Genomic DNA, 25,970 nt, shown 5'->3' with positions numbered 1-25,970 from the left:
TATGAAGTTCAAAAGATAAGCATTATACTTCATAATATAATATACCAATACAAGGAATTCACTACTATTGATATATTCTTCCTTGACACTTTGATCATGATAAGATGATAAAGTTTTTAATACAAGAATTTCATGTACATAACTTCACATGTTATGTTTTCAATCAAAACGACTTGAAAGCAACGATATAGAAACAGAAACAAGTCAAGTCATGTATTACTAATCTCGAGTGTAGATGTCTTCGTTGATGTAGATACGTCTTCGGATTATTCAGGTTTTCAGAGTAATACTTGTAGGTCTCAACATTTCTAGACTTCCTAGTCTAACTTAACGAAGTTGACTCTAGTAATTTAATCAAGCGACTTATGAGTTTCGATATTAAAATATAACAACCAATCTTGAAATGCCAACGCTCGGCGGGTTCAACCTAGCAGTACTTTAACAATCTCTACTTTTGTCAATATTAGTGACAAACTTCTAATACATATGGAGAATACACTAAATAAAAAATAAAGATATTACATCACATTACATAACATTTAACTCATTCTTCATACGCTTGATTCCAAGTTTCAACAACACAATAACTTGCACATATTCAAAAATAAATGTCATTGTTGACGCATTTGAATAGCAAAATCTTTATCCCCCCTAAAGAAAAGCTAGGTAGATATTAAATCCGAATCAATTTGTTTTTCCCTTTTGTAGTATGAAATACCACACAACATGATGATATGTTCCCCCCCTTAGTCTATGCTTTACTCTTTTGTTAGATATATACCTTTCTCAGTGATTGTAAATCACATGTATACCCCATAAATTTATTCTTATTTTTGTCACAAAAATGACAAAGAAAAAACAAAAGAGCAAACCGAGAGTATCTTACAAGCTCATAAGAACTCATACAACCTATAAGAGTTAAGCACGAAGATTTAACATACCATTTTAGATACGCAATACTAAAACCGAAACTACCTAAGTAATTTTTTTTAGCACCCTATCAAGGAAACAATTGCCCGAAATAATTTTCCCTTTGATTTGATAAGCCAATCTGAAATCAGAATTAACATAGTTACTTATCAAGATCCAATTATTCATAAATAATTGTACCTCATTTAGACAAGACAAAACTAAGTTAGATAACTAGTTTTCTTATCAAGGAACCGATTAAACTTGAATAACCATACCTCGTTTTGATAAGCCTAAAAGAAGACCAGATTAACTTAGTCTTATTAGGAATCAATTGGACTAAAGTAATTGAACTTCCTATTTCGCTAAGCAAAGACAAAAATCAAACTTGACTTAGTATTTTCTAACCGGAACCAATTGAAACAAATAATTGTAGCATAATTCGTTAAGTAAAAGCAAGAATAGGCAATTAAATCAGCCTTTCTTAACAGTAAAACTTTTAACTAACACAAATATAAATCGTTACCTTACTATTCGATATGACAAACTAAGATCCGAATGGATCAAGTTTTCATATTAGGAAATATCATCTGAATAATTCTTCCCTCGATTTCTACATCCACTCACCCCACAAAGATATGATGTTTAAGCACCAATTCAATATAGAACTCTCCACATGTTTGTTGTTATTCCCTGCAAGACAAAAGAATAACAAGCAAAACAACCTTTACCAGGGAAAGGTCGACAAGGTCTTAGCTATTACGTGCCAATATGAAAGAGCTAAAACTGAAACTCGTATGTATATTAAATACACAACTTATGAAACATAAATTGATAATAGTATTATTGTGAATTCACACATTAGTTTGATCAGTATCTACTTGTAATTATTTGATAAAGCATCTCACTAGGTTAGATCTGAAACCTGCTATATCAAAAAGTCACGTTTATCATAAGAGATATACATATTATGAGATCGAAAATATTAGGATTTTTGAAAACCGAAATAATATCTCATAAATTGGAAGCAAAGTAAAAGAGATAATCATTTAAATCAAGCAATGCAATTGTAACTATCAAAAGAATGACACAAGAATTTAAAATAAAAACTTAATCATTCATATTATTGATAGTTGAATAAACTTTACAAAAATATTGAAGACAATCAACATATAGTTTATTCATATAAAAGACATATAAGAATTGAATCTTATAAAGTCTTTATGAAGCATCTTAGTCCTTCATATTCTCAACACTTGATGAATCTAGGTTAACACTTCCACTCTCGAGTTTGTGAATCTCCTCTAGTAAGGTAACCTTGTTACTTAACCAGAATTTCTTGCAGTTGAGATGTGTCGGTGAATGACTCTGCAAGTGCATGCAACTACGTTTAGCTTGAACACGTAATCGAGTCATATTCTCAACACACTGCTTCTTCTTTAGCAATATTTGCTTTTCCTTTTTGCTAAGACAATATGTCTTCTTGTGTGTTTTTTTTTTGCCTCGAGATGGTGTAGATCTATTCAAAAAAAAAATCTTTCAGATCAAACACCTTTGAAAGAGAAGACACAAATCCCGATTCATAGTTTAGTTCTGAATAAACTGTGAGACAGAAACATTTATAAATATCCAAAAGAGATTTCGATGATGCACACTTTCGAAAATATAACATTCCTAAAAATCAAGAATATTTTTAAGATATTTTCGCTAACTAGATTTATCTCCATACTCTACACATGTAGTGTCTTATCTTGCTTCCTCACACACAAAAATGGCACTCTTCGTGAGGATGCACTCCTAATATCGATTAGGGTGTATAAGTATGAGAATTACTCTCACAATGAGTTTAAGAACACGTATAGTATTCTAGATCTAGTGAAGTATGTCCCTTTGGCCTTCTCTTATGACCTTGATACATAGAAGATCTTCGAGATTATTTTTCAGATGACTCTTATCATAATTTTTCATCATATTCGTGACTTGCATAACTTTCAGTTTAAGAAGAAGAATTTCTCTTGAACATGACCCAATGATATTATGATTACCTAAATTGCACGGTCGAGTCTCAACAATTCTTGGATTCTCGACAGTTAAGCACTAATTCGTTCTCTCTCTTGTTGCATTGGTAGAATTCCTAACATCGGTAGATGTATCCATTTTCAAAATGGTTGGATTATAAATGATATGTGAGGGAAACAACTCACCAACTAGTGCAATATTATTTGTATTATCTTCTTAAGAGTTATATGAGTCTGAGGTCTCATCAAGAGTTACATCAAGATCATTAATTTAGTGTATTTTCTCAGATTAGGACAGTCTTTAGCCAAATGACCGAAAACTTTACACTTGAAGCAGTAAGGATGATTTTCATCATCATCCTCTTGATATTTTATGTTATTGGCTGGTACTCGATCATGAGGATGAGTTGGATGATGATTATCCTTTACAAATCTTTTATTTCTTCTTTTTAAGAGATCTCAAAATTGTCGGGTAATCAATGACATTGTTGATCAATATCGTCACGTGCAATCATTTTATTTGGATTGTCTACTAGTCTAAACTTTTCCTCTTAAGCCTTAGGATTTATTTCAGCTATAAAAGCAATACCCTTGGGATGATTATATTGGGAATTATGATCAAATATCTCTAGATTTCCAACAAGAGTGTTGCTGAAAGAGTCGAAAGAACATTTGCTTCCATGATTACATGTTTCTTAGAATCATATCTGGATGGCAACGATCTGAGAATTTTTCATACTATATCATTTTCAGAAATAGTATTTCCAAGAGAGAAAGAAGCATTGGAAATCTCATAGTGTTTAACATGAAACTCTTCAAAAGAATCGTTATCATCCATACGAAGGTTTTCCCAATTAGAAGTGAGGGTTTGAAGTCTAGCTTCCTTTTCTGATGTATTTCCTTCGAATACAGTCTGAAGATTATTCCATGCTTCTTCAGAAGTTTGACACATGGAGATATGATGTTGAAGATGTCGGCCTACAACATGAATAATATCATTCAAACCATCTGAATTCTTCTTTGCAAGAGATTTTTCTTTACTTGAGTAATCAGCTAAGCGTTTAAACTCGGTTTCCGTACATTTCACTTCCGGACGATCATACCCATCAACGAATAATAGCTAAGTATTAAATTCGCGTGACTGAAGAAAAGATCTCAAAGAAGACTTCCACTACAGATAATTGTTACTATCGAATCTTGGAGGTACGTTAACATAAAACGATTCATGTGAACTCTAATTGATGTCTTATAGGTTGGAACGCACCAAACAAAATTTGTTAGATTTTTTCATGTTTTCCTGCTCTGTCACCAGTTGAAATGACGAGGTACCAAGTACACCATAATGTTTTTGATATCAACCTATAAGTCTGTTAGAGAAATGCTCGGTTGAACCCACAAGTTTTGCTATCTCAAGCTTGTTGTCAATGTTAGTTGAACAAAACTATATCTTGATTTCTACTATACTAAGTGAAGTCTTAGACTAGTATTAGAAGTGTGCAGTTGAGTATCAGACATCACTCAATAAACCTTGAAGATTGGAGATCAAACGAAGACATCAACGAGGAATTCATAAACAAAGGTATGTGGTGACTGATTTCATTTAGAACTCTTGTTCGATTCTACCTTTTTAATCTATCGAAACAAGTGTTCACTCTATGGAGCAATTCCTATGATTGTAAATGTACATTTATTTATATCTCGAGGATATTTGAGCCCATGAATTTATTGAAAAAGACCTTTATCTCTGGAATGTCCTCATGTTGTAATGAATGAGCATACGAATTCAACGAGCCAAGAATCGCTCAATTCCGAGTTATAACAAAGAAGCAATGAGTGATTTATTGAAGCAACATTTATATAAGTGTTGTTGTTGGTGTTGCATTTTGTGAATAGGAAACAATCCACGAACTATTTGTAACGGTTCACGAATTTGAGCGCAAAAACGTGACAAGTTGCTTTTTTTGGTCAGGCTTTTGATGTTTCCTCTTCAATACACCATTGATTACCATATTAAAATGTGTGTGACTAGAAATAAACCGTGTTGTAATGGCACTGCCTTGATCATGATCTTTGATAAATATATCAGTGTTTGTTAAATTACCCGAACCTTCTAAATTATTGGTGGTGCACTTGCAGGAAAAAAACTATCTTATGTTTCCTCCTCCGTTTGAAGACCCTATTTGTAGTTTTGATAACGACATACTTTGTGGTGTCATTTAATATATAGAATTTAGATAACTTTTTACTCTCATTGATTCTTGTTTTATAAAACAGGTAAAACTCCAGAACTACAAATTTTAGTACCAACAAAACTCTTTGGGTTATAATGAATTCATCAACTTTAGTTATGATACGGTAGTTATGATACGCAAAATTCCTCAAAAATTTCCACTAAGCATTGAATACATGATATTTGTCAAATAAAAATTCGACATTAGAATTGAAAAAAGAACTCAACTGTAATTTTTTGCACCTTTATTTCAAAATTACGGCTAGTATATGCCATTGCTCAACATTAGACTCTGTTAGAGTTAACAAAAAATGTTTCTTCATGGAACCTTATCATATTTGACTGGTTCCAAAATAGATTTTTTATTTATTTTTATTTTATGTTGAAATTTTCTAATGTTATTATTTCGTTGATGAAGGATGACTAATTCATTAAATAAACTATACATGTTTTTAACTCCGAAAAATATATGATGGTCTTTATTTATTCTTTTATCACATTTAATTTTTTCTTATGATCATCATGACGAGAGAATCTAATCTATGTATATGCATAATGAAAAGAAGTTACAATTCTTACACCCGTCAGATTTTTTTGGCTAGGATGGAATTAAGATGGTAGGATACAACGTTTGTCTCTCAAAATGTTATCCGACCGTCCAAGACTCAAAAACTCCTTATATTTTGTATCATAAATGTTTTAAACTCCTTCCTAAGTTAAATTGTAATTTATTAAAAATACAATTTATGCTAAAGTGTATTATATAGAACGCGCACTTGGAGGATATAAATTACTATCCCCATCCAATAGTTTATGCTAAGGAGTATTTTTTGTGGTGGAAATACGAAACTACCTTTTAAAAAAATTAAAACTAAATCAGACCCAAATATTCCCCACTCCCTTTCAAATTCTAAATATTCCCCACTCTATTTCAAATTCTCTTTTTCTTCTCTGCTGGCTTCTCACTTTGGAAACTATTTTTTTTTTACATTCAGAAGTGATGAAGACCATGCCGGAAATGATGAAGACCATGTCGGAATTGATGAATTCCATGCTGGAAATGATGAAGACCGTGCCGAAAGTGATGAAGACCATGCCGAAAATGATTTTTTTACATCGCTGACATTGTATTAGTATGAACACCATGCCGAAAAATGGTGCCGGCGTGCTTGATAAATAACTTACAATACCGACATTGTAAGTTGACGATACTCATTTTGGCATTGATTTTGTCGACATTTTGTAAGTTGAGAGTACTCATTTTTCAACCAAATTCCTATTACCTCAAAAAATTTCCTTATACTCTCGCCCAAGTAAAGTGATTATGATTTATAATTAACCACTAAATATAATTAGTGAGAGATAGATTATGAATTAGTTAAAATACATAGATTACGAGTGGCTCTGATTTACTATTTAAATCCCATTTTTTTCTTTCGTATATTCCCAATTAGTAAAAATATCCCACAATTTTGGGTTCTTAATATATGGAGGTTCTGTTGTACCCCAGTTAATCTGGTACTCCAACGTCCAAACTGGTACCAAGGGACCCAAATAAATTTAGAATCTCGGCGTCATCATGGGCAGGAGGCAGAGCAACCCAAACCCTATAGCTCGTCTATTAGGCCCAACACAACTACGACAACTTTACACTCTCAGACTCGTCTATTAGTTCCCCATTAACTCAAAAACTTGCACTGTTTTCATCAGCAACAAAATTTTTTCCAAGAAAAGAAAAACAAAAATCACCACGAAATTCCTTTCTCAGTCATGGAAAATTTGATAACAACGTACAAAGACGATGACGATACAGATGATACCTCTAGTAACAGCAACAATCATGTTCCAAGTGATAATCTCACTCCCACCGAAACCCTAACGCCTATTTTTGAAGCCATGGTCACCGAAAAAAACGGAAATTCTTCCCCGAAACAAGAAGTTAAAGAAGAAACCGAAATCTCAACAGAGATGAGCGAGGATGTCGAATTAACTGAAGATGAAAACCTAACTCAGAATCAGCAATTATCCTCTGAAAAAGTTACAACTACTCTTTCAGACGACGAAGATGAAGAAGATGATGATAATGTGATAAATAGCCCTAGAAAAAAGAGAAGATCTCTTGCTTCGTTCACAGATAATGATCAATTAACTCCTGTAATCACATCTAATCAAGTAGAAGAAGAAGATGAAGAGGAAGGAGAAGAAGAAGAATCAAAGAAATTGGAACAGATTCCTCTTCCTTCATTGACAGCACCAACAGTGAAGAAACCTAAGAAGAAAATAAGCAAAGCTAATAGCGTTTGGACAAAACCAACATCAAGAAAGGGTAAAAAGAAGAATAAATCTAATGGTAATGGCAATGGGAGTGGGAATTGCAACGGAAACAACAATGGTAATCATCATAATGTGGTTTCTGCAGCTGAAGATACTGTTTTGATTACTCCCATTCCTCGATTTCCTGATAAGAATGATGATTCAGTAGACATGAAGATATGCCTATCTAAGGTGTACAAAGCTGAGAAAGTTGAACTAACTGATGATAGACTATCAGCTGGAAGTTCTAAAGGGTATAGAATGGTTAGGGCAACAAGAGGGGTCGTTGAAGGAGCTTGGTATTTTGAAATTAAGGTTGTAAACCTTGGGGAGACTGGACATACTAGGTTGGGTTGGTCTACTGATAAAGGAGATTTACAGGCACCTGTTGGGTACGATGGATATAGTTTTGGGTATAGAGATGTGGATGGTAGTAAAATTCACAAAGCTCTTAGGGAGAAATACGGGGAAGAAGGTTACGTCGAAGGTGATGTAATAGGCTGTTATATTAATCTGCCTCAGGGAGGTTTATATGCTCCAAAACCAGTGCATTTATTTTGGTATAAAGGCCAGAAATATTCTTCAACACTGGAGGCGAAGGATAAGGAAGAGGCGGCCAAAGTGGTACCCGGTGAGTGATTACTGTTTAGATTTTCATTTTCCCTTGCTGCGTTGCATTGCCTTACCATTACAGAGTATTGCTTGTGGATAATTTTTCTTATGCTTTTGTATTGTTTGGTGGTTTGAATTCCACCAAGTTAGCTCTCTACCTACAAAGTTTACCTGTTTTGTAGATAACCAGCGTTGAACATCAATTACACTTGGGACTAGTTAATCTTTGGCGAATAAAACTAATTCATTCGTGTTTAATAGCTTATGGTCTAAACTCTAAACTAACTAACCTCTATAAAAAATGTGCATTTCGAAAATTTAAGAGGTCATCTGCATCCGGCAGTATAAGATTATGCTTCAGATGTACCGAATGACATGTATGATATAGATGATTACCCCAGTGACCCTTTTGTTTGATTATTAGTTATTCATGTGAAGCCATTTTTGTTAGATGGTTACTGACTTAAGTACTGCCTAATTAATAAGTTTCGGTTACCACTTACCAGATAGTGTTGTCAACACAACTCTTGAATTTTATGTTTCTGTTCTTGATTATCCTATGCTATAGTCCAAGTGTATAGGGTTTGTTCTTTTAGCCAGGAGTGTAATTTGGTGTTTTTTCTTCACAGGAAGTGAGATATGCTTCTTCAAAAATGGAATATTTCAAGGTGTCGCTTTCAAGGATCTGCCTGGGGGACGCTACTACCCTGCTGCTTCTATGTACACGCTCCCTAACCAACCAAACTGTGTGGTCAGGTTCAATTTCGGCCCTGATTTTGAATTTTTCCCCCAAGAATTTGAAGATCGTCCGATACCCACTGCGATGATTGAAGTTCCTTATCAACAAGTTGAAGCTAGAGTGGAGAATGGTGAATCGCTTGAGAAGAAATAGTGGCAGAGCTTCCTTTTAAACATTGTATCCCAGTATGGCTAAGGTGTGCACGAGACTTCACAATTTAAGGTCTCATTTTTTCTATTCATTTCGTATACTATGGCATTATAGATAGATGAGAAAGTTTTCTTCAAGTTAAAGCAGACTTAAGTTGGTCGCCTTTTCATGCCTGGTGACAATGTTGCATATATTTTTACAAAACCCTGTATGTGAACTTAACCCCGAGCCTACAGGGCCTTGTGGATGTACCAACTGCTTAAGAACCCCCTTGTTCCTGTGAGGGGATTCGGAGGGGTAAACCATCAGGAGGAAACCCTTCTTTTAACCACATGTTGCAAATGTGTTTAATTAGTAACTATATACTTGCAAAATTCCAAAATTATCATTGAAATGTTGGAAGTTTGAATCGATCTAATTACTATTTAGCTTTGTTTTACCTCCATTAGTGCCAGCACTGTTTATTTTTTGTTGTTGTTGTATTTGCTCATATCGTGAACGGCATTGGAAAGAAAGCAGTCACTGTGCTTGTAACTGACTTTTTCCTTTCCCTTTTCTTTTGCATAAGCTATACCATAATAGTTAGTTATATGTGCAAAATTTTAATTGCATGCATTTTTTACCTTTCGTAGAACATCAGAATGATCAGAGTACAAATGACACAGTTTTTTTTCCATCATATCATACATGGCCTAAAGTTAGGTAGGATAGTGTTGGAAAAACAGAGATTCCAAGGTACACCTCCACAAACAAACTTTGTGCAAGATTCCGTATTTTATGCCAATAAACTCATGACATCCATTTACTGAGTCGTCATGTGTTGCAACATAAAGAAAGTCCAGGCTGCTTATAAGCTTGGGCTTTCTTAACAGGGCTCATTTGACGTCTTAGTACATGGATGTCATGATTCTGGTGGGTCAAAATATGAAATGTTTTCCACATAAGCAACTTGTACAAAGTTCATCTTTCTAAGGATCCCTTCAGGATGCTACGGAACCAATCAGGTTTGTGATAAAAAACACCCACCAAAAACTTAGGATGCTACGGAACCAATCAGAAAGAAATTTGTTCTTTCTTGCTGTGACAACAATCATATATAGGGTGTGATGGTGTGTGTTGGACACCACTGTTGTAGCAAACGGTTGGGTAATGTCCCAACAGACGCCTCATGGTGTCAATGTAAGGACTGCTGGCATTTGATCCACACAATCAATAGTTGTAAGCAAAATATCACACGCATAAAATATGCGCTTACTGACCAATCTGCATTTTAGCCTCAAAGTGCAAATATTTTTTTTGCCTGCTGACTGCATTTTAAAGCCAAAGTGGAAATTTCTGCAGTTTGGCCTCCAGATGTAGGTTTCCTCCCAATTTCTGGCATGTTCACCTTGCAATGCAGTATATCAGACTGCAATCTCTAGTAATGCTAGCTGACCACCGCAAACCTCACCTTCACCTGGGGAAGTTATGTCCCCTGACCCCTACAATCCCTACCATTGACACCAAAAAATGTCTGTTTGGGACGTTACCAGTTCTTGGTATTAGTATTTGTCTCCAACAGACACTGTCATCCATATGTACAACTGTTGACGTTCTTGTAGCAAGAGAGAACAAAAAATATTGTAATTTGTCTGCAAGGCGTCCAGTTCTTAGCAAATGTTCTTTTGGATCAATCGAGTTATCATAAACTTGATTAGTTAAACTCCATTGTATCATTAGAGAGTGATTCTTTTCAGAAACGCGTATTGACTGGTACAACATTGCTTAAAATATAGCATTTTGCCAGGAGTCTTGGTTATCATTAAATCTAAACCCTAGTTTTCTAACATTCAATTGCAGCTCTAGATGGATGACATAGATTAAGAAAGAAAGTCAACAGGACTGTCATATGATTCAATCCAGTAAGAAATTATATATTTTATTATCTTTTTCTTTTTTAATCTGAATAACTCAGGGGCATCTATGATGACCATTCTTGCAACTGATGAGAGCACTTTTTTGGTGCAAGTGAATCGAAGTGCTGTATGAGTTACTCGATAGTTTGGTTCTATTAGGCAGAGCTTTCTTATTTAGTGATCTCTTTATTCCCCAATCAGCTGTATGCTGTCATTATAGTGAATTAATAAGAGAAATATTCAATGATCATCATAAAATAACTAGTATCACTGATTCTAATGAATACAGGAAACAGTGGGTGGCCTATATTTATAATAAGTGTACATTCTAACAATCTCAAATTCTGCCTTTTCTTAAAAGAACTTTGCAGTATCAACCTGATGTTATGACCTTGTCGTCGGAGTAGTAGTTGACATTTGCCTAGTCGAATATGTAACTGTAACAGGGAGAACAAAGATGTAAACTCCTCAAGTCTATTCTAAGATTCTTGTGTTATCATGAAATTTTGTCATGCTTGTTACAGATGGCAGGCAACCGAGGGGACATCACTTCTCTTTGAAACTATGCTTGAAGAGACAAATAGTAGTAAAACAACACAATTTTTAGAGGTAAAATTCTTGTTTGTGGGTGTTTTATCCGACTCGTAATACTCATGAAGATCTATCCATCATCCCTAACAGGCAATTTAATGTTACCAACAATCTTTTATGACTACATTATGAGGTGTACTAGTAGGGCCTGACATCCCATGCCTGTTTTTTTAAATTGTACATTTGGTAATTAAGATTGTTAAATATCTCCTGTATCATGTTCTCCTGTTTGTTGAGAATCTGATGCATTATGACCAAAGCGTTCCGATATCTAAAGCTGCTCATGGATGACTAACAGAGATGGTTTTACTTCCTTATCATTGTTTTGGTCATATGGGTAATGCATATACCTTGTGGTTTCTTACTATCCCTTTACATAGCCATGTGATTAATTTACTTAATGTCATTATGTGCTTCAGAAGTTTTTCTTTTTGATCCGTCTTTATGGTTCCAATTGCATTTTCCATCTGAAAATCGAGAAAAAAAACCTCTCCCTTTTCTGCTTTGGGTTTGATCATGCTATGGCAGGTATGAGGAAATTGTCTATGCTTCAAAAATTTGTCTTACATTTTTGAGCCCAACAGAGAGGATAGCAGTAATTATTTGTTTTATAAGCTGTGTCAGGTATTAATTCTACATGATTCCTATGTGGACTTGGTAATACAGCGTGATTTGTGAATTATATCATTTCTACATGCAAGGAAATATAGCATAGTGGGAAGAGTGGTTGACGTGCCTTTGGATCTGAAGGGATGAGGGGGGATGGAATGCTGGTAGTAGGCCTTGAAGTTATTCATATGGTTGTGGGTTAGGAATGGAACAAGGTGATATTCTTTGCACAATTGTGATTTAAGGGATTTCCTTTCCGGTATCTGAGTAATATTTGGTGGACTGTAAGTAGTTCGATGGCTGCTTAGACATGGATGCTGAGTAATATTGACAGTGACTATGGTGCAATGGATCTCAAGAGTGGAAATGAATCAGTGAGAAGTGATAACCCACTGGTTAGCTCAAGAATGGGGGGGCAGGTCCACTAAACCTTTTACTATCTGTATTAAACCATGATGTTACATCTTTCAAGTGATCAACGTATTTGCTTTTGGTAAAAAAAGGAACAACTTTGCTTCTTTCCCTTGTGCCATAACTTGTGCATGATGATTAGAATCAGGTAAGTTATAGTTACCGCCATTAGCAAATCGTTGGTAGCTGTTGTGAGCGATTATCGCTGACAACCGAGAAGGTATTCTTTTTTCGTGGAAAAATGCTGCTTGACGTGGGAGAATCGGAAGGTAACTTTCAGTTTTGGCTTCGGAATTAAGCTTAGTCTGATCACCATCAATGTCGTGTTTTAAGTGAAAAACAAGCACAGGACCATTCTGAAGATCAATAGGAAACTTGGCACATGTTACACAGTACAGGAAAAAGACCAGAGCTTCTGGATTAAAACTTCAATGGAGTACAGTAAGAAGTATCCGTAATAAATCAAAAAAAATTTGGGTCAAAGTAGTTATTATTGTATAATAAGATAGTGAAGTTTTAGTAACTTGCACGGCCTGTAATGGCTTTACAAGTAAAAGAGATAAGATTAGGGATTGGCTAAAGTTAAATAAGTCTTGTTCAAAAACAGTACATTGTTTCCAAATTTAAAGGATTTTATAGTGCTATATATTTTTTCTTCCCCAACATCATCATGTTCGTAGTACTCAACGCCTCTATACGTAATCTATTAGTAGCTACTAGCTGCATCCAATTCCATTCACCATCCCTTCTTCTTTACCTACCTCAAAATTCAAGGCATCAACCAATTAAATCGCCACACCAGAACACATTTCAGTACCCACCGATTCTCCAACTGAGTCAAATCGGCCTTTCGTTTCATTGCCCCACGTTTTTGTGAAGGTCTATTCTTGGGACTTATTATTACTCTGTTTTTTTTTTTGGCCTGAATTTGTGGGGAGACTTGCTCACTTTCCCAAATAGTCCAAGTCAAGTAGTACACCATTTACAAAGAAAATGGGTAAATTTTTTTAATAAAATTAAGCTGCTGTAGTAATGGTGGGGGCGTTTTTTTTCCAGTAAAATTCTGTTCTCTTCTTCCTCTCTCTCTCAAACCATTTCAAAAAAATGGAATCAACAGACAAAAAACATAAACTAAAACTGTGGGGTTTGTCTGGATAGAAAGTCTGATGATGTAACCTAATAAAAAAAATGATGCAAAACTGAGTTATATGGAGTGAGAGCAAAAAGAAAAAAATTGAATATTTTTGTTTGTGATAAATAAAGACTGGATTTTTATTTATTTTCTTCTTATTATAAGTTAACCACACCCAGAGAATCCAAAGGTGTATGTGTAGAATATATAAATAAAGCCAACCAGCAAGGTAGAAGAAGAAAGCCGCCATTGAAGAAGTTCGTTATCAAACATTCTTGACTGTTTGATTAAATGGGTGTCCTCAGTTTAGATACTGTAAGAGCTTACTTTTCTTGCATTACCTTACTGAGCTATGTTATCATCATACTTTGGTATCTTATTTGTTTTGTTTTAATTGTTGGTTTTGTGTGATTAATTAGGTTGTGATGAAGAAAGAAGAAGCTGAAAGGGATTTAGAAGAAGGGAATAATCAAGTAGAAAAGAACAGAAAAAAGGAAAAAGAAGATTTGAATCATATAGATATAGAAACAGATGATGATGATGAAGAAGAAGAAGAAGAAGAAGAAGAAGAAGAAATGAAGAAATTTGATGAAGCAAAATTAAAAGATAAGCCTTTAGATAAGAATAACAGTAATGAATTTAAGGTTAATATGTTACAAACTTTAAATCCAACAAATCCATTGAGGATTGTAATTCAAGGTGCTTCTCAAGTACCTATTCCACCTCCTTCAACTGATCATCGCCATCAGATGCAGTCTCGTCATGTCCCACAACCTCATCCTCATCCAAATACTCCACCACAACAAGTAAGATATCAAATTTATCAATTTTCATGTTGATTTTGGTTTTGTTTAATCTAATTTTTGCGGGGTATTGATTGGTTTGTTCTATGAAACAGAATCAAGTTTTGGAGATACCAACATTGAATTCAACAACATATACAAACAGGATTTCATTATTCATATTCTTAGTGCATATGGTTGCAGTAATTGGATTACAAGGCTATCTTGGGTACATAGCAATTGAAGGTATTATAAAACCAGGAGAAATTCAAAGAAAAGAGACAAAGATTTTGAAATATTGGTTACCACAAGTTGAAGGAGCAGCAATTTTAAGTATAATTATTGCATTTACTTGGCAAAAAGCTATGAGAACTTGGCCATCATTAACACTGAAGCTCATACTTTGGTGTAGTTTTGTTACTTCACTTGCAGCTGGAATTCTTCTTCTTGTTTTTCAGAAGCCTTCGACAGATGTTGTTGGTGTTGCACTGATTGCATTTGCAATTGGCAATGGTCTTTATGCATGTTGGGTTAGTCAAAGAATTAGATTCACAGCTCAAGTTCTTGAGAAGTCGCTCGAACCTGTTTGCAAATTCAGGGATTTAAATCAACCAACTTATTGGATGCTTGGACTTGGATTCATCTACATTACTCTTTGGGTTTTTGCAATCATCGGAGCTTTGAATTTTTACTTTCCGCCGTTGGTTATAATTGGATTAGTACTTAGTTTAGCTTGGACAGCTGAAGTATTACGGAACGTTGCGAATATAACAGTTAGCCGAGTGATTGCATTGTATTATCTTAGAGGAATGCAGTGTAGTACTGGATTTTGTTTTCAAAGAGCATTGTCTACAAACCTTGGAAGTGCTTGTTTAGGGTCACTGTTTGTCCCTGCAATTGAAGCTCTTCGGATTATTGCAAGAGGTTTGAACTTATTAGAAGGTGAAGATGAATTCATGTTCTCTTGTGCTCATTGTTGCCTTCGAGTTATGGATTCCATTTTTCGCTTCGGCAACAGTTGGGCTTTTGTTCAGGTAAAATTCAAAACAGAAATTAAGACTATTTGGTTCATTCCTTGATCAATTAGCTGTTAATGAATTTTAATGTTTTTCTTTTGTTATAGATTGCTGCATATGGTAAGGGTTTTGTGAGGGCATCACAAGATACATGGGCATTGTTTGAGAGAATAGATAACATGGAACAAGTGGTGGATGCTGACATCACAAGTTCGGTTTGCTTCTTAACTGGTGTATGTAGTGGATCCATTTGTGTCATTGTTACTGCTTCTTGGACTTTCACTGTCCACAAGGATTATACAGCCACTGTCTCGCTCCTTGCTTTCTTCCTTGGATACCTGTTGGTTAGTAACAACAAATCCCATCATTTGTTTACTTTGATTCGATTAGTAATGTAATCCTTTGATGATTTTCGCGGATAAAAAACTTTGACACTGAACACTAAAAACGTGCCTGTGACCGTTGAGGATTCTCATATGGTACATGATCTTTAGTTTAGCTGTGAATTTTTAGTGCAGACTGCAGAGCATTATAAATGACAGGTGCTTAGATAAGTAAGTACCCAACAAGATAGTGGTTAGTCAGCAATTGGAGCATATAATAATATCCTGTGGATTCTGTATTAAGTTTTACAGTATTAATTAACAAGGGTTGTTTGTTGTTGCAGACTCGAATCGGAATGGCATTGCCCCATGCTTGTGTGAGCTGTTATTATGTATGTTACGCAGAGAACCCTCGTGGCACGCTGTTCGGCGAAACAATTCCTAAACGTTTAGATCTAATAAAAAACGATCGTGATATTGTTGTACCTACTCCTCGAGTTCCTCGGCGATTCAGAGATTAAACAAAGAAAAGTAGAATTTAGATTAATATTGATCCCATCTATTCACTCAAAACAATGTACAAAGAAGTATTTGAAGCTGTCTTTCTATCTAACCTTAGCTCATTAGAGATCCTAGGCAAGGTCATATTTCTCTCGGGTTAGACCCGTATAACCATTTTGTAATTGGGTTGATCCAGATGATTCTGATACCAGCATTTCTTCAATTATGTATGTACTATGAGCCTATGATGGCCAATAATTTTTAGTGAGATAGTTGGTGAAGGTGACAATTCAATAAATTATTAGATTTCCTCATGATCCTCTCAGATTACAGAGGGAGAGAAGAAAATGATGGTCCCTAATCGCTGGTGACCCTCTTCTATTGGCTGACAAGATTCCACTAAGCATAGAAATCTACTTGTCTTCTTCGTCTTGTTGACGTGTATAAACATTTTTGTATTCCTCTACTTTTTCTCATCGTTAGTGGAAATTTCAGTTTTAAGTTATGTTTTAACTCCTTAAGAAATCCAGCCAGAATTGATTTGTAAGTATTAGTACCATGCTTAAGAGAATATCATAACATAAATTATTGACTCCAAGTCGGTGTCAGTTAATACTCTAGTATTCCGGTTACAAGTCCAGAAAATGCAGACAACGCAGCAAATGGAAGGGGTCCAGCAATCCACCAGCCCCAGTCCAATAGATATACACACATAGGAACAACTTTCAGCATATTCCGTACACAAATGTCTGCAGGTGAATGTTTTAAATGGAAGGCTATACTACTGGGACTCACACTCCATTAGAGTGGCGTCATCTAATAAGATAAAAATGGTCACCCACAAGTAATATCAAAAGCCACTTATCTCAAATAATTTTGTAATGACCAAACAACCCTTAATTTTAATTTAGTTAGATAATAATTAAATTAAGAAGATGAATTTTGTTAGATGGTAGAGGGGGTTTAACATAAATTGATGATGAATCTCAACCAATTGAAGAAATAAATCAACAAAGTGAAGAACCAATGATTAAAAATCAACAGGTACACGTCTAAACTATCTCCCATGGTTCAATTTCGCTCAAAACTAGCTTAAGTACGTAAAAAGTTTGAGATTTTTAGACTTTCATGGAAAATTACGGTTGGGTTGAGCTTCGTTGCTAACCGTAATTCAATTTTATGTCTGGGTTTGGAAGAACTCCAAGCCGTAACTGGTTTCCAATAGGACAAAACCTGAACTACGTCTAGGTTAGATTTGTCATCCAAACCCAGCCGTAAATAGTTTTTGCATGCGTATTTATTACTTGTTTTACGTCTAGGTTAGGTTAGCGTCTGGAAAAAACACTTCAAAAACCCAGACGTGGGAGAATACATCTGAAAAAATTCTCACGAACCTAGACATAGTATATTACGTCTGGAAAATTTATTTTGCGAACCTGGACGTAGGAGGTTACGTCTGGAAAGCTACTTAACGAACCTAGATGTAGAAGATTACGTCTTGTAAAGTTGCACCACGAACCTAAACGTAATACAATTTGAAACTTCTTCTATAAAACATACAGGAAGAATTACGTCCAGGTTGATCCTATAGAAATACAAACCGTAAAATTGAAATTACGTCTAGGTTTACAAAAGGAAAATTTAGTAAACTAACCTAGACGTAATACAACATTGGACGGTTTAATTCAAACAAAACCTAGACGTAAAACTACATGCAAATCCTATTTTACGGGTAGATTGAATTCAACTTAGACGTAAGTTCTTCAATTTCAAATTTTACGTTTAAAAACCTAGACCCGAACCCAGACGTAACACGAGCAGATGAATAACTGAAACCTAATTTTACTCTGATTTCATTCAATCTAACCTATTTTAAGCACAAAAAAAGGAAACAAAGATGGGTTTGAACGATTATTACCTAACATACACCATGGGTCATTGTTGTGGAGTTTGAAATTGTGATTCTTGAGATGCTTGGAGCAGAAGAAGAGAAGAAAGATGAGGAGGAGCAGTTTTTTTGTTGAATTAGAATAGAAAAGATTAGGTTTTTAAATTTTTATTTTAGTTCAAGGGTAATCTAGACATTTTGTTTTGATGTTAGGATAACCCATAATCACTTTTTTGGACACTAAGAATCCAAATGAAGCCCCTCTATTAGAGTGTGACGCCTAGCAAAAACCACACCACAACTGCGGTAAAGATTCAGATTATTTCAGGATTGGCTTTAGAATTTTACTACCAAAACACCGTCATAGGTAAGCTTATACTTTCTGACTTCATCCAAATTCAAACATGGCTAATTTGGTGAGCAAAAAGAAAGAATGTGTATAGGTCTCCAATTGATTAACGTCTAAAACTAATCTTAGTTTATCAACCTACAAAGACTTCCATTTTCTAGATACTGACATAATGCTATTTTCGTTTTTTAAAGCAAAAAAAGAGTGGAATACTGGAATACTTGTAAAGCAAGAACTGAGAATAAAAGTATCGATATTCATCTTTTAAGGGATTCTAGATTTCAACCTTTCCAAGAAAAAAAAGGGTAAGAAAAAAGGCATTAGAACAAGTTTTACAAGTTTCATCCCAACAACTTTAACCGCTAAGAAGTGTCATAACAAAAATGCTCATGATGCTCATGAAAAATGCTACTCGTATTTTGTTTCACTCACCATTTGTGATTTCATTTTTTTTTAGACATCAACACTTGTATGTTTACGGCTTTCCCGTCTAAACAAACAAAAAACAGAAAGAGCAAAAAAAACAAAAAGAAAAGAAAAAATTAGTTCCAAGTTTCCCATGTCATCTAAGGAAGAAAGTGCAAGACTCTATTGTGTAACCACCACCTAAAAACAAAAAGACACCAAAACAGATTGCTTCATATTCCACACTCTTCCACAATCCACTTAAACTCTTTCCTTATGCATCAAAGTTTCATATAGTTGGCAGACAGCATAGTATTAATTTTGAAGCTAAAAACTGCATAATAAAATCATCCTACAAATCTCGAATTAGATACACCCATCCTGATAATTTCCTTACCAAATCCAGATTGCAGAAAAGCCCACAATTCGTAACCTTTAGCTTTGACATACAATACAGAAACCCAGAGTTACAATTTCAAGAAAGCCCAGGTGCAATGAAAAAGCTACTTAGCACCAGTCCAGAAATCCACATACAGCCTGACCAAAACAACTACTTAGAAAAGCTACCCTTAAGTTTATTATTAGTAAGAAATCCCATAAGCTTATTGTCCCTAAAAATTACACTCAAAGGTTGAAGGTGGCCATCATATTTACTAAACTATTGAAATGCTCTTTGGATAGTAATGTAACAGTTATATCTTTCTCAAAACACCGACATCAAAAATTCAATACACAAACAGAGAGTCACGAGAAGAAACAAACAGACTGTCATGTCAACCTTTAAAATAATTTACTGGGCCTAGGTGCAATGAAAGTGTGATGAACCTAGGTACAATGAAAGTGTGATGAATGAGTAACATAGCAAACAAGATAAATGCAACCTTCAAAATAAATCATTTCATATTGTTGCTTTATTGTTTTCGTCCTGCTTGTCCTTAGGTACTTGTTCAAATTGATTGAGCATATGGATTGTTTGCCTGCTCTAGCTAGCAGTTTAGGGGTGAAGTATACGACTACTCTAGCTATAAGAACAAACAACCTTCCAGCATGTCTTTCAAAATAAAAATGTTCTTTACGACCAAAGTCTAGCAATTAACGAGCTAACTGCAACTAAAGGAGAAATAAATACAACTCTTTCTCCGTGGAACCACCCTCTCCTAGGTAAAGATAATAAGATTATCTTTCTACATTTTTCTTTATTTCGAGATTACTGTAAGTAACTAGCTATTTCCCATCATTCCATCGCGAGTGTAAATTGTGTACCCATGCCCATGGTGCACATTGTTCCACTACTCCACATTGGAGGTTTTAAAAATTGCTGGTGTGAAATCAGCTTTGAAATGAAGAAAACCACCAAACACTCCTGACTCCACCAGTAAGAAGGGAAGTATGTGCATCCTCTATTCAGTAAGGTTCCAGAGAGTGTCATTAATTCATCTAAAGCATGAAAGCCAGGATTTATAGGTTGAACACTTGGTTGTAATCTCAGTGAATTTACATTTGCAATATTCAACAACAGAGATAACAATTCATAGGAAGCCTAGGGAAAATAGTGGAGTTTTTCTCTGCAGAGTATTCACAACAGTTCCAAAAATTCAGAGCAACTTTTTTGCACTGTTTACATACAACTGCGGTTTGCACCTGGCTATCCTACAACCTTCATGAGCTCCTGTAACTCATGAGATGTTGTAAAATTGTGGTACCTAATTAAGATTGTCATATGCAAAGCTAGCAAGGACAACTCCTAGCCACACAGTTTGTATCTAGCATTCTCAACCACAAGGCTTGAGTAACAAGTTGTGATTTAGCCCGGACAAACCATCGCAAAGAAGAATAACTATAGAGACAAATAGGCCATCCACGTAACAGCAAAAGATCGGTAAGAGTACTTTGCCAAACTTCCCAGCGAAGACAGCTTGGCCAACAAAAAACAAAGGATCAAGGCTTAGCCTAGAACAGCTAATCAGGACAGATAAAATGTGTTCTCAGAAAGAGACACTTATATAAAACGTCAGCTTAGGGACTAGAGCGTTGAACGGCCCAAAGAAATCCTAGTTGCCACCCCCATCAGTACTGATTTTATAAACCTATGTCATGACTGATTACTACTCTCAGGTGCTTGAATTTCCTTAAATTGGTGTTTAAATGCCAGGTCCAATTATTTACTAGGTTGATTTATTAGGGGTGAATTACTGGCATTGCAGGATATCCACATCCGCTAGAGCTTTTGTAGTTTTATACTAACTTCCTGAAAACTCTTTCAACCACAACATATCTTAAAAGTCACCTACCATCATTACAATGCAATAAAAAGAACACCACAAAACAACAAAGTCGGCACTTAAACCTCTGCCACTAAACCACCACTACTACCAGCCAACTCTTGAACATCATTTAACAATCAATAAAAAAAATCATCATCTTAAACACTTTATGGCAACCAACATCAGAACATCATACCCCGAGTATTTATTGTTTTGGCACCTAAACTCCATATATAGCTACATCTCAGTCGAAACATGTAAATTAACAACCCCTAATAACGAGAAAATTGACCAGCCAGAGCTCTACTTGAACCTCAAAAATATATTGAATATAAGATGAGAGGTACAATTCAAGGTTTATAAATGAGCATGTCAATATCGAAACATGTTTATCCTCATACATTCATAATCAAGTAAATAAACAAAAGACATTCTTCTAGCACATAATTCATCCATAAAACTACCGCACACATTTAGAAACAGAAATACAGAGTCACAAACATACCCAAACAAACCCCTTTAACTCCCATCAAAAAAAATTACCTCAGCATAACTTTCACTCAGCAGGAGCAGCAGCAATTGCTTTAGTCTCTCCCCCCTTTGCAGGTTTCGCTTCACTCGAGCAACATCCACCTCCATGATGATGATGATGGTGACCATGTCCATGTCCATGCCCATGTCCACGGTGATGAAGTTGCTTTCCTTTAAGTTGCTTCCTCATATCATAAGCATCTTCACCATCAGCATAATACTTAGCTTCAATATCATGAATCTGATACCCTAATGTTTCAGTATAAAGATTGAAAGCAGCACGATTACTCCTACGAACATGAAGTGAAACATATTCAGAACCAAATACTTGTTCCATAGCATTTTGAGCAGCAGTCATGAGTTTTGTAGCAAGCCCTAATTTGCGATGAGTACGAAGAACAGCTAATGACGTAATATGACCATGACATTCAGTACTTTCTTCTTCCATCTTAGCAAGGACATAACCAACGATACGACCACCGTAATCTTCTGCAACATAGAGAAGTTGAGGCCATGAAAGGATATGATAAAAATAATACTTCATCTGATAATTTTCTGGTAAACAAAGCAGGTTACAAGCTTGCATCGCTAGTAAATCATCGATCGTTGCTTGCCGGATGCAAACCATGATTGAATCGAACTGGTTTAGATGCCCAAACTTAGGGTTTCGGTTTTATGCGAGAGTGAAAGCGTCGAATTGGGGGTTTTGATTTTTATATAGTGGTTTTTTTGTGTGAAGTAAGACGCTCCTCGCCCTGTTTATACTAGGGCGACCTCTTTTTGTTTTGGGGCACTAGAATTTTCCGCTTCACAAGATTTTTTTTTCGAGATTTTGGGCCTCCAAGATTTCTTTTTCAAGAAGAAAAACCTTTTTAAAATGGTTGGATTTTAATCTCAAAATTATTCTCTCAATTTTAGGATTGCTGGTACTTTTGTTGGTAATTTGTTACTTTTCTTCACAAATTACTATTTCTTAGTATCTTTGAATTGTAATTTGATCTTTGATCTTGATGTACTTGGAATCCATCTATTTGATCTTTCCCTGATCCATTTTCTATGTGAAAGCAATGTAGTCAGTATCGGCCGATATATCGGTGAAATTTCAGATATCGCTCTTGGAGCGATACGAGAAGTACGATATCTGCCCGATAATATCGACCGATATGTACCGATACGAATTCCTGATATTCCGGTATTGGGATATTTTAGTCGTTTTAGGTAAGAATAAGGGTAAGGGAATGGATAAATCCCTAAAAATCGATCCGAAATCTAGTTCTTCAGCCGCAAAACTGAAGTGAAAGGAAAAGAGATCATATTCTTCAGAAATTTAGTTTAACCGATTATGTTCTTCTTCTCAATCTCATAAATGAGGATCTCAATCTAGGGAAGGAACTTTTGATTATTGATCTTCTACATCTCTAAATATCATAGATTATTGGCTAACAACAGGTTGGGGTCTTGAATATTTTGATAATTACTTTCTTTGTTTGCTTTGGTTATTAATTTTTTTTGTGATTAATGGTTGATTTTTTGTATGGGTAACAGGCAGGAAGTTTGTAGGTTTAGGTTTAGCAACACAGGTTTAAGCTTACTGAAAAAAACACACAGGTTTAGCAGCATAGATAGTCTTAGGTTTTTAATGAGATTTCAGTTGTGTATTAAGCTTTGGTTCGGGGTAGGTTCATGATTTTGAATGAATGTTGAAATCGGGTTTTCATTTATGCTTATGTAAATAATTATACTCGTTAATTTTGAGGTATTAGTTCTCAATTGTTGAATTTTCTTATGGTAAACTCTCGGTAGGAAAGGCCATCTTGTTTCGTACCATCTTGTTGATATTGATTGCATAGGATATTTTTTGTGTGATTGAAAATGTGCAAATAAAATGTTCACTGTAAAAATTATAGTATTAAAATTGAACCGATATTGCGCCGATATTTGAACGATAATATCCCTGATATTTGAAATTATAAAGTTATAATTTCACTGTAAAAATAATAGTATTAAAATTGAACCGATATTGCGCCGATATTTGAACAATAATATCCCAGATATGAAGTTATACCAGTGTATCGGTCTCGACCGAGATAAACTGATATCCGATATTAACTACACCGTGTGAAAGTACTGTATGGCTCCGTAAGTTTTCTTATGTTGAGCATTTCTGATAAAATTAATCATTAAGGTTCCTTTGTGGTTAATTTAATTGAGTTTTCTGGATACAAATTCATGTTTCATGTGATTTGTTAATGTCCAAAGAAATCCTTCTTTTCTTATAAAATTAACGTCGCTCTTGCTGTTCTTTCGAGAATGACATTTAATGGGGGAGAGTTCTTGATTTAACTTGTGATTAATTGCTAAATCTTTTTGGGGAGTACGACTATGGAATATTGTAGGAGTTATCTTATATCTTTATAAACTCCTTGATGAATACACTAAGTTTCGATTATGTGAAATCATCGAAACAAATTTGATATGTTCTCTTTTAGTTATGAAGTATCTCTTTGAGATTTTCATTATGATCCCGCTAGTTTTTGTACCTTTGCCAATTTGTATCGACAAAAATGGGGAGAATTATTTTGTAGTTCACACTACATGTACATATGGTTTACGGATCATTATTTAAGGGGGAGTGGTTTTCATTGTGAGATGAAGTATTGACTAAGGGGGAGTGATACATATCACCGTAGTATTATTGTCAAAGTTGTGATACAATTGAACTGTGATGCTGTGTAATAATAATGTTAGAGCACTGCTCGGTCGAACTCGCATGCGTTGCTATCTCAAGCATGTTTGTCAATGTTAGTGATCAAAACTGTAAGTCTTGATTTCTAGCCTATTTAAAGATGTCTCAGACTAGGACATAGATTGTATAATTGAGCTTAGTTTTCACGGCGTTCATCATTTGAAGACGAAGAACTACTAAGGGCTTGTGGAACTTCATCAACAAAAGGTATGTGGAGACTTTAAACTCATCTATCACTTGGAAAGTCTATTTCTACTCTATCTCCTATATTGAGACATAAGTCGTGTTACGATATGCTTTTCTATATACACATTTGAGATTTCGACCTGAGTATATCTCGCTTACATATTTCTCGAAATATGTGTTGGTAAGCTTTCGGTTCGACCAAGTTCATCTTATATCATGAGAAAATTGCCGAGTAACATCTTACATGGTTTGTGTGATACAATCATTTGATGTAGGCTTGGAATGTTTCGATAATGATTATTTCAATATCTTGAAAATTGCTTTGATGCTAATAGTGTGTGAAAACAGCTGTTGTCATCCTCTAAGAATGTTTCAATGATTGAAATAAATCTTGTAACCATGTTTGGATATAAGCATAGTGTGTTCGCACATTAGTGTATAAGTCCAAAATCGGGAACCAAAAGTATGTATACTTGTGTGTATACAAAATGGTTGAAGGAGACTGGGTAAGTATGCGTACCCGTACGTATACCGGCGGAAGTTCACGTCCGTGAATTTCCGCTGAGTTTGAAAACCAAACCAAACTCATCCGGTTACCTAAAGTACGTGTACCCGTACACATACTGGCAGAAAGTTCACGTCCGTGAATTTTTGCTGAGTTTGAAAACCAAACCAAACTCAAATCCGGATACTTAAGTACGCATACCCGTACGCATACTTAAGTGGGTTACTTTCTAAAATCGGTTGTGTACATGAACTTAAACATATATTATTAAGGAATGCAATCTTTGAAAACGTGGCTATAATGTTCATGTATTGATTCGAGTGAATCAAACCGATTTTTCTTCAATTGTGTTCTTGTATAATTCTATGAGAATATAGCAATTGAACAACTCTTTAACTAGTTTAATTTGAGTCATTTGAACTAGTTATGGTTAAGATGAATAAGGTTGATATGAGGGTAACCTCGGTTAACTATTTGTGAACCAACATGGTGTACACGTTTAGGTATGATTACATAAACCTAAATGAGGGTAAATTTCATTTGTGTGTAACAAGCTAATTAAGTTCGATCTAACGGTTGAAAGATATTAGCTTGGTTGAATTAGGTTTTCCATTTAACGGTGAATATTGAATGCTTTTTTACCAAGGTAACTTGGATTGCAAACCCTGATTTGACAATTATATAAAGGAGAACTCTAGCAAATGGGAAAACTAATCCCCACACCTCTCGTGTGTTACTAGTTGCATAACTAGAGTTGATTCTCCTTTAACCTTAGATTTATTCTCGAGACCCTGTAGGTTAATGACTTGAAGACTTCATTAGGATTGTGAAGCCAGACCCAACTATTCTCTTTGTAGTTGCGTGA

At 35.1% G+C, this 25,970-nt stretch overlaps 3 protein-coding genes across 3 annotated transcripts; 2 read left to right on the top strand and 1 right to left on the bottom strand.

Annotated features, from left to right (window-relative positions):
* Positions 1–6,829: 6,829 nt before the first annotated feature.
* Positions 6,830–9,385, top strand: LOC113320204 (protein TRAUCO-like). The gene is made up of 2 exons (XM_026568142.1): positions 6,830–8,101; positions 8,712–9,385. The coding sequence occupies exons 1-2, from the start codon at positions 6,928–6,930 to the stop codon at positions 8,972–8,974; spliced, it is 1,437 nt and encodes a 478-aa protein (XP_026423927.1). The 5' UTR covers positions 6,830–6,927; the 3' UTR covers positions 8,975–9,385.
* A 4,109-nt stretch (positions 9,386–13,494) lies between these two features.
* LOC113320203 (protein PNS1-like) lies at positions 13,495–16,736 on the top strand. Its single transcript, XM_026568141.1, has 5 exons — positions 13,495–13,924; positions 14,029–14,415; positions 14,508–15,425; positions 15,515–15,751; positions 16,075–16,736. Exons 1-5 carry the CDS (start codon positions 13,901–13,903, stop codon positions 16,249–16,251), a joined length of 1,743 nt encoding a protein of 580 aa, XP_026423926.1. The 5' UTR covers positions 13,495–13,900; the 3' UTR covers positions 16,252–16,736.
* A 4,703-nt stretch (positions 16,737–21,439) lies between these two features.
* Positions 21,440–22,409, bottom strand: LOC113325376 (N-terminal acetyltransferase A complex catalytic subunit NAA10-like). Its single transcript, XM_026573568.1, has one exon. It carries the CDS (start codon positions 22,294–22,296, stop codon positions 21,694–21,696), a length of 603 nt encoding a protein of 200 aa, XP_026429353.1. The 5' UTR covers positions 22,297–22,409; the 3' UTR covers positions 21,440–21,693.
* Positions 22,410–25,970: the final 3,561 nt, after the last annotated feature.

Source organism: Papaver somniferum, chromosome 11 (genome assembly GCF_003573695.1).
Source record: "Papaver somniferum cultivar HN1 chromosome 11, ASM357369v1, whole genome shotgun sequence".
Classification (NCBI taxonomy): Eukaryota; Viridiplantae; Streptophyta; class Magnoliopsida; order Ranunculales; family Papaveraceae; genus Papaver; species Papaver somniferum.
This window is presented reverse-complemented; position numbering and strand designations above follow the sequence as displayed.

Bases quoted from the DNA above. Each gene is read 5' to 3' on its own strand.
- LOC113320204 (XM_026568142.1), top strand. From the start codon at position 6,928: ATGGAAAATTTGATAACAACGTACAAAGACGATGACGATACAGATGAT. The intron at 8,102-8,711 runs GTGAGTGATTAC...TTTTCTTCACAG, and splicing joins GGCGGCCAAAGTGGTACCCG to GAAGTGAGATATGCTTCTTC.
- LOC113320203 (XM_026568141.1), top strand. From the start codon at position 13,901: ATGGGTGTCCTCAGTTTAGATACT. The intron at 14,416-14,507 runs GTAAGATATCAA...TCTATGAAACAG, and splicing joins CAAATACTCCACCACAACAA to AATCAAGTTTTGGAGATACC. The intron at 15,752-16,074 runs GTTAGTAACAAC...TTGTTGTTGCAG, and splicing joins TCTTCCTTGGATACCTGTTG to ACTCGAATCGGAATGGCATT.
- LOC113325376 (XM_026573568.1), bottom strand. From the start codon at position 22,296: ATGGTTTGCATCCGGCAAGCAACGATCGATGATTTACTAGCGATGCAA.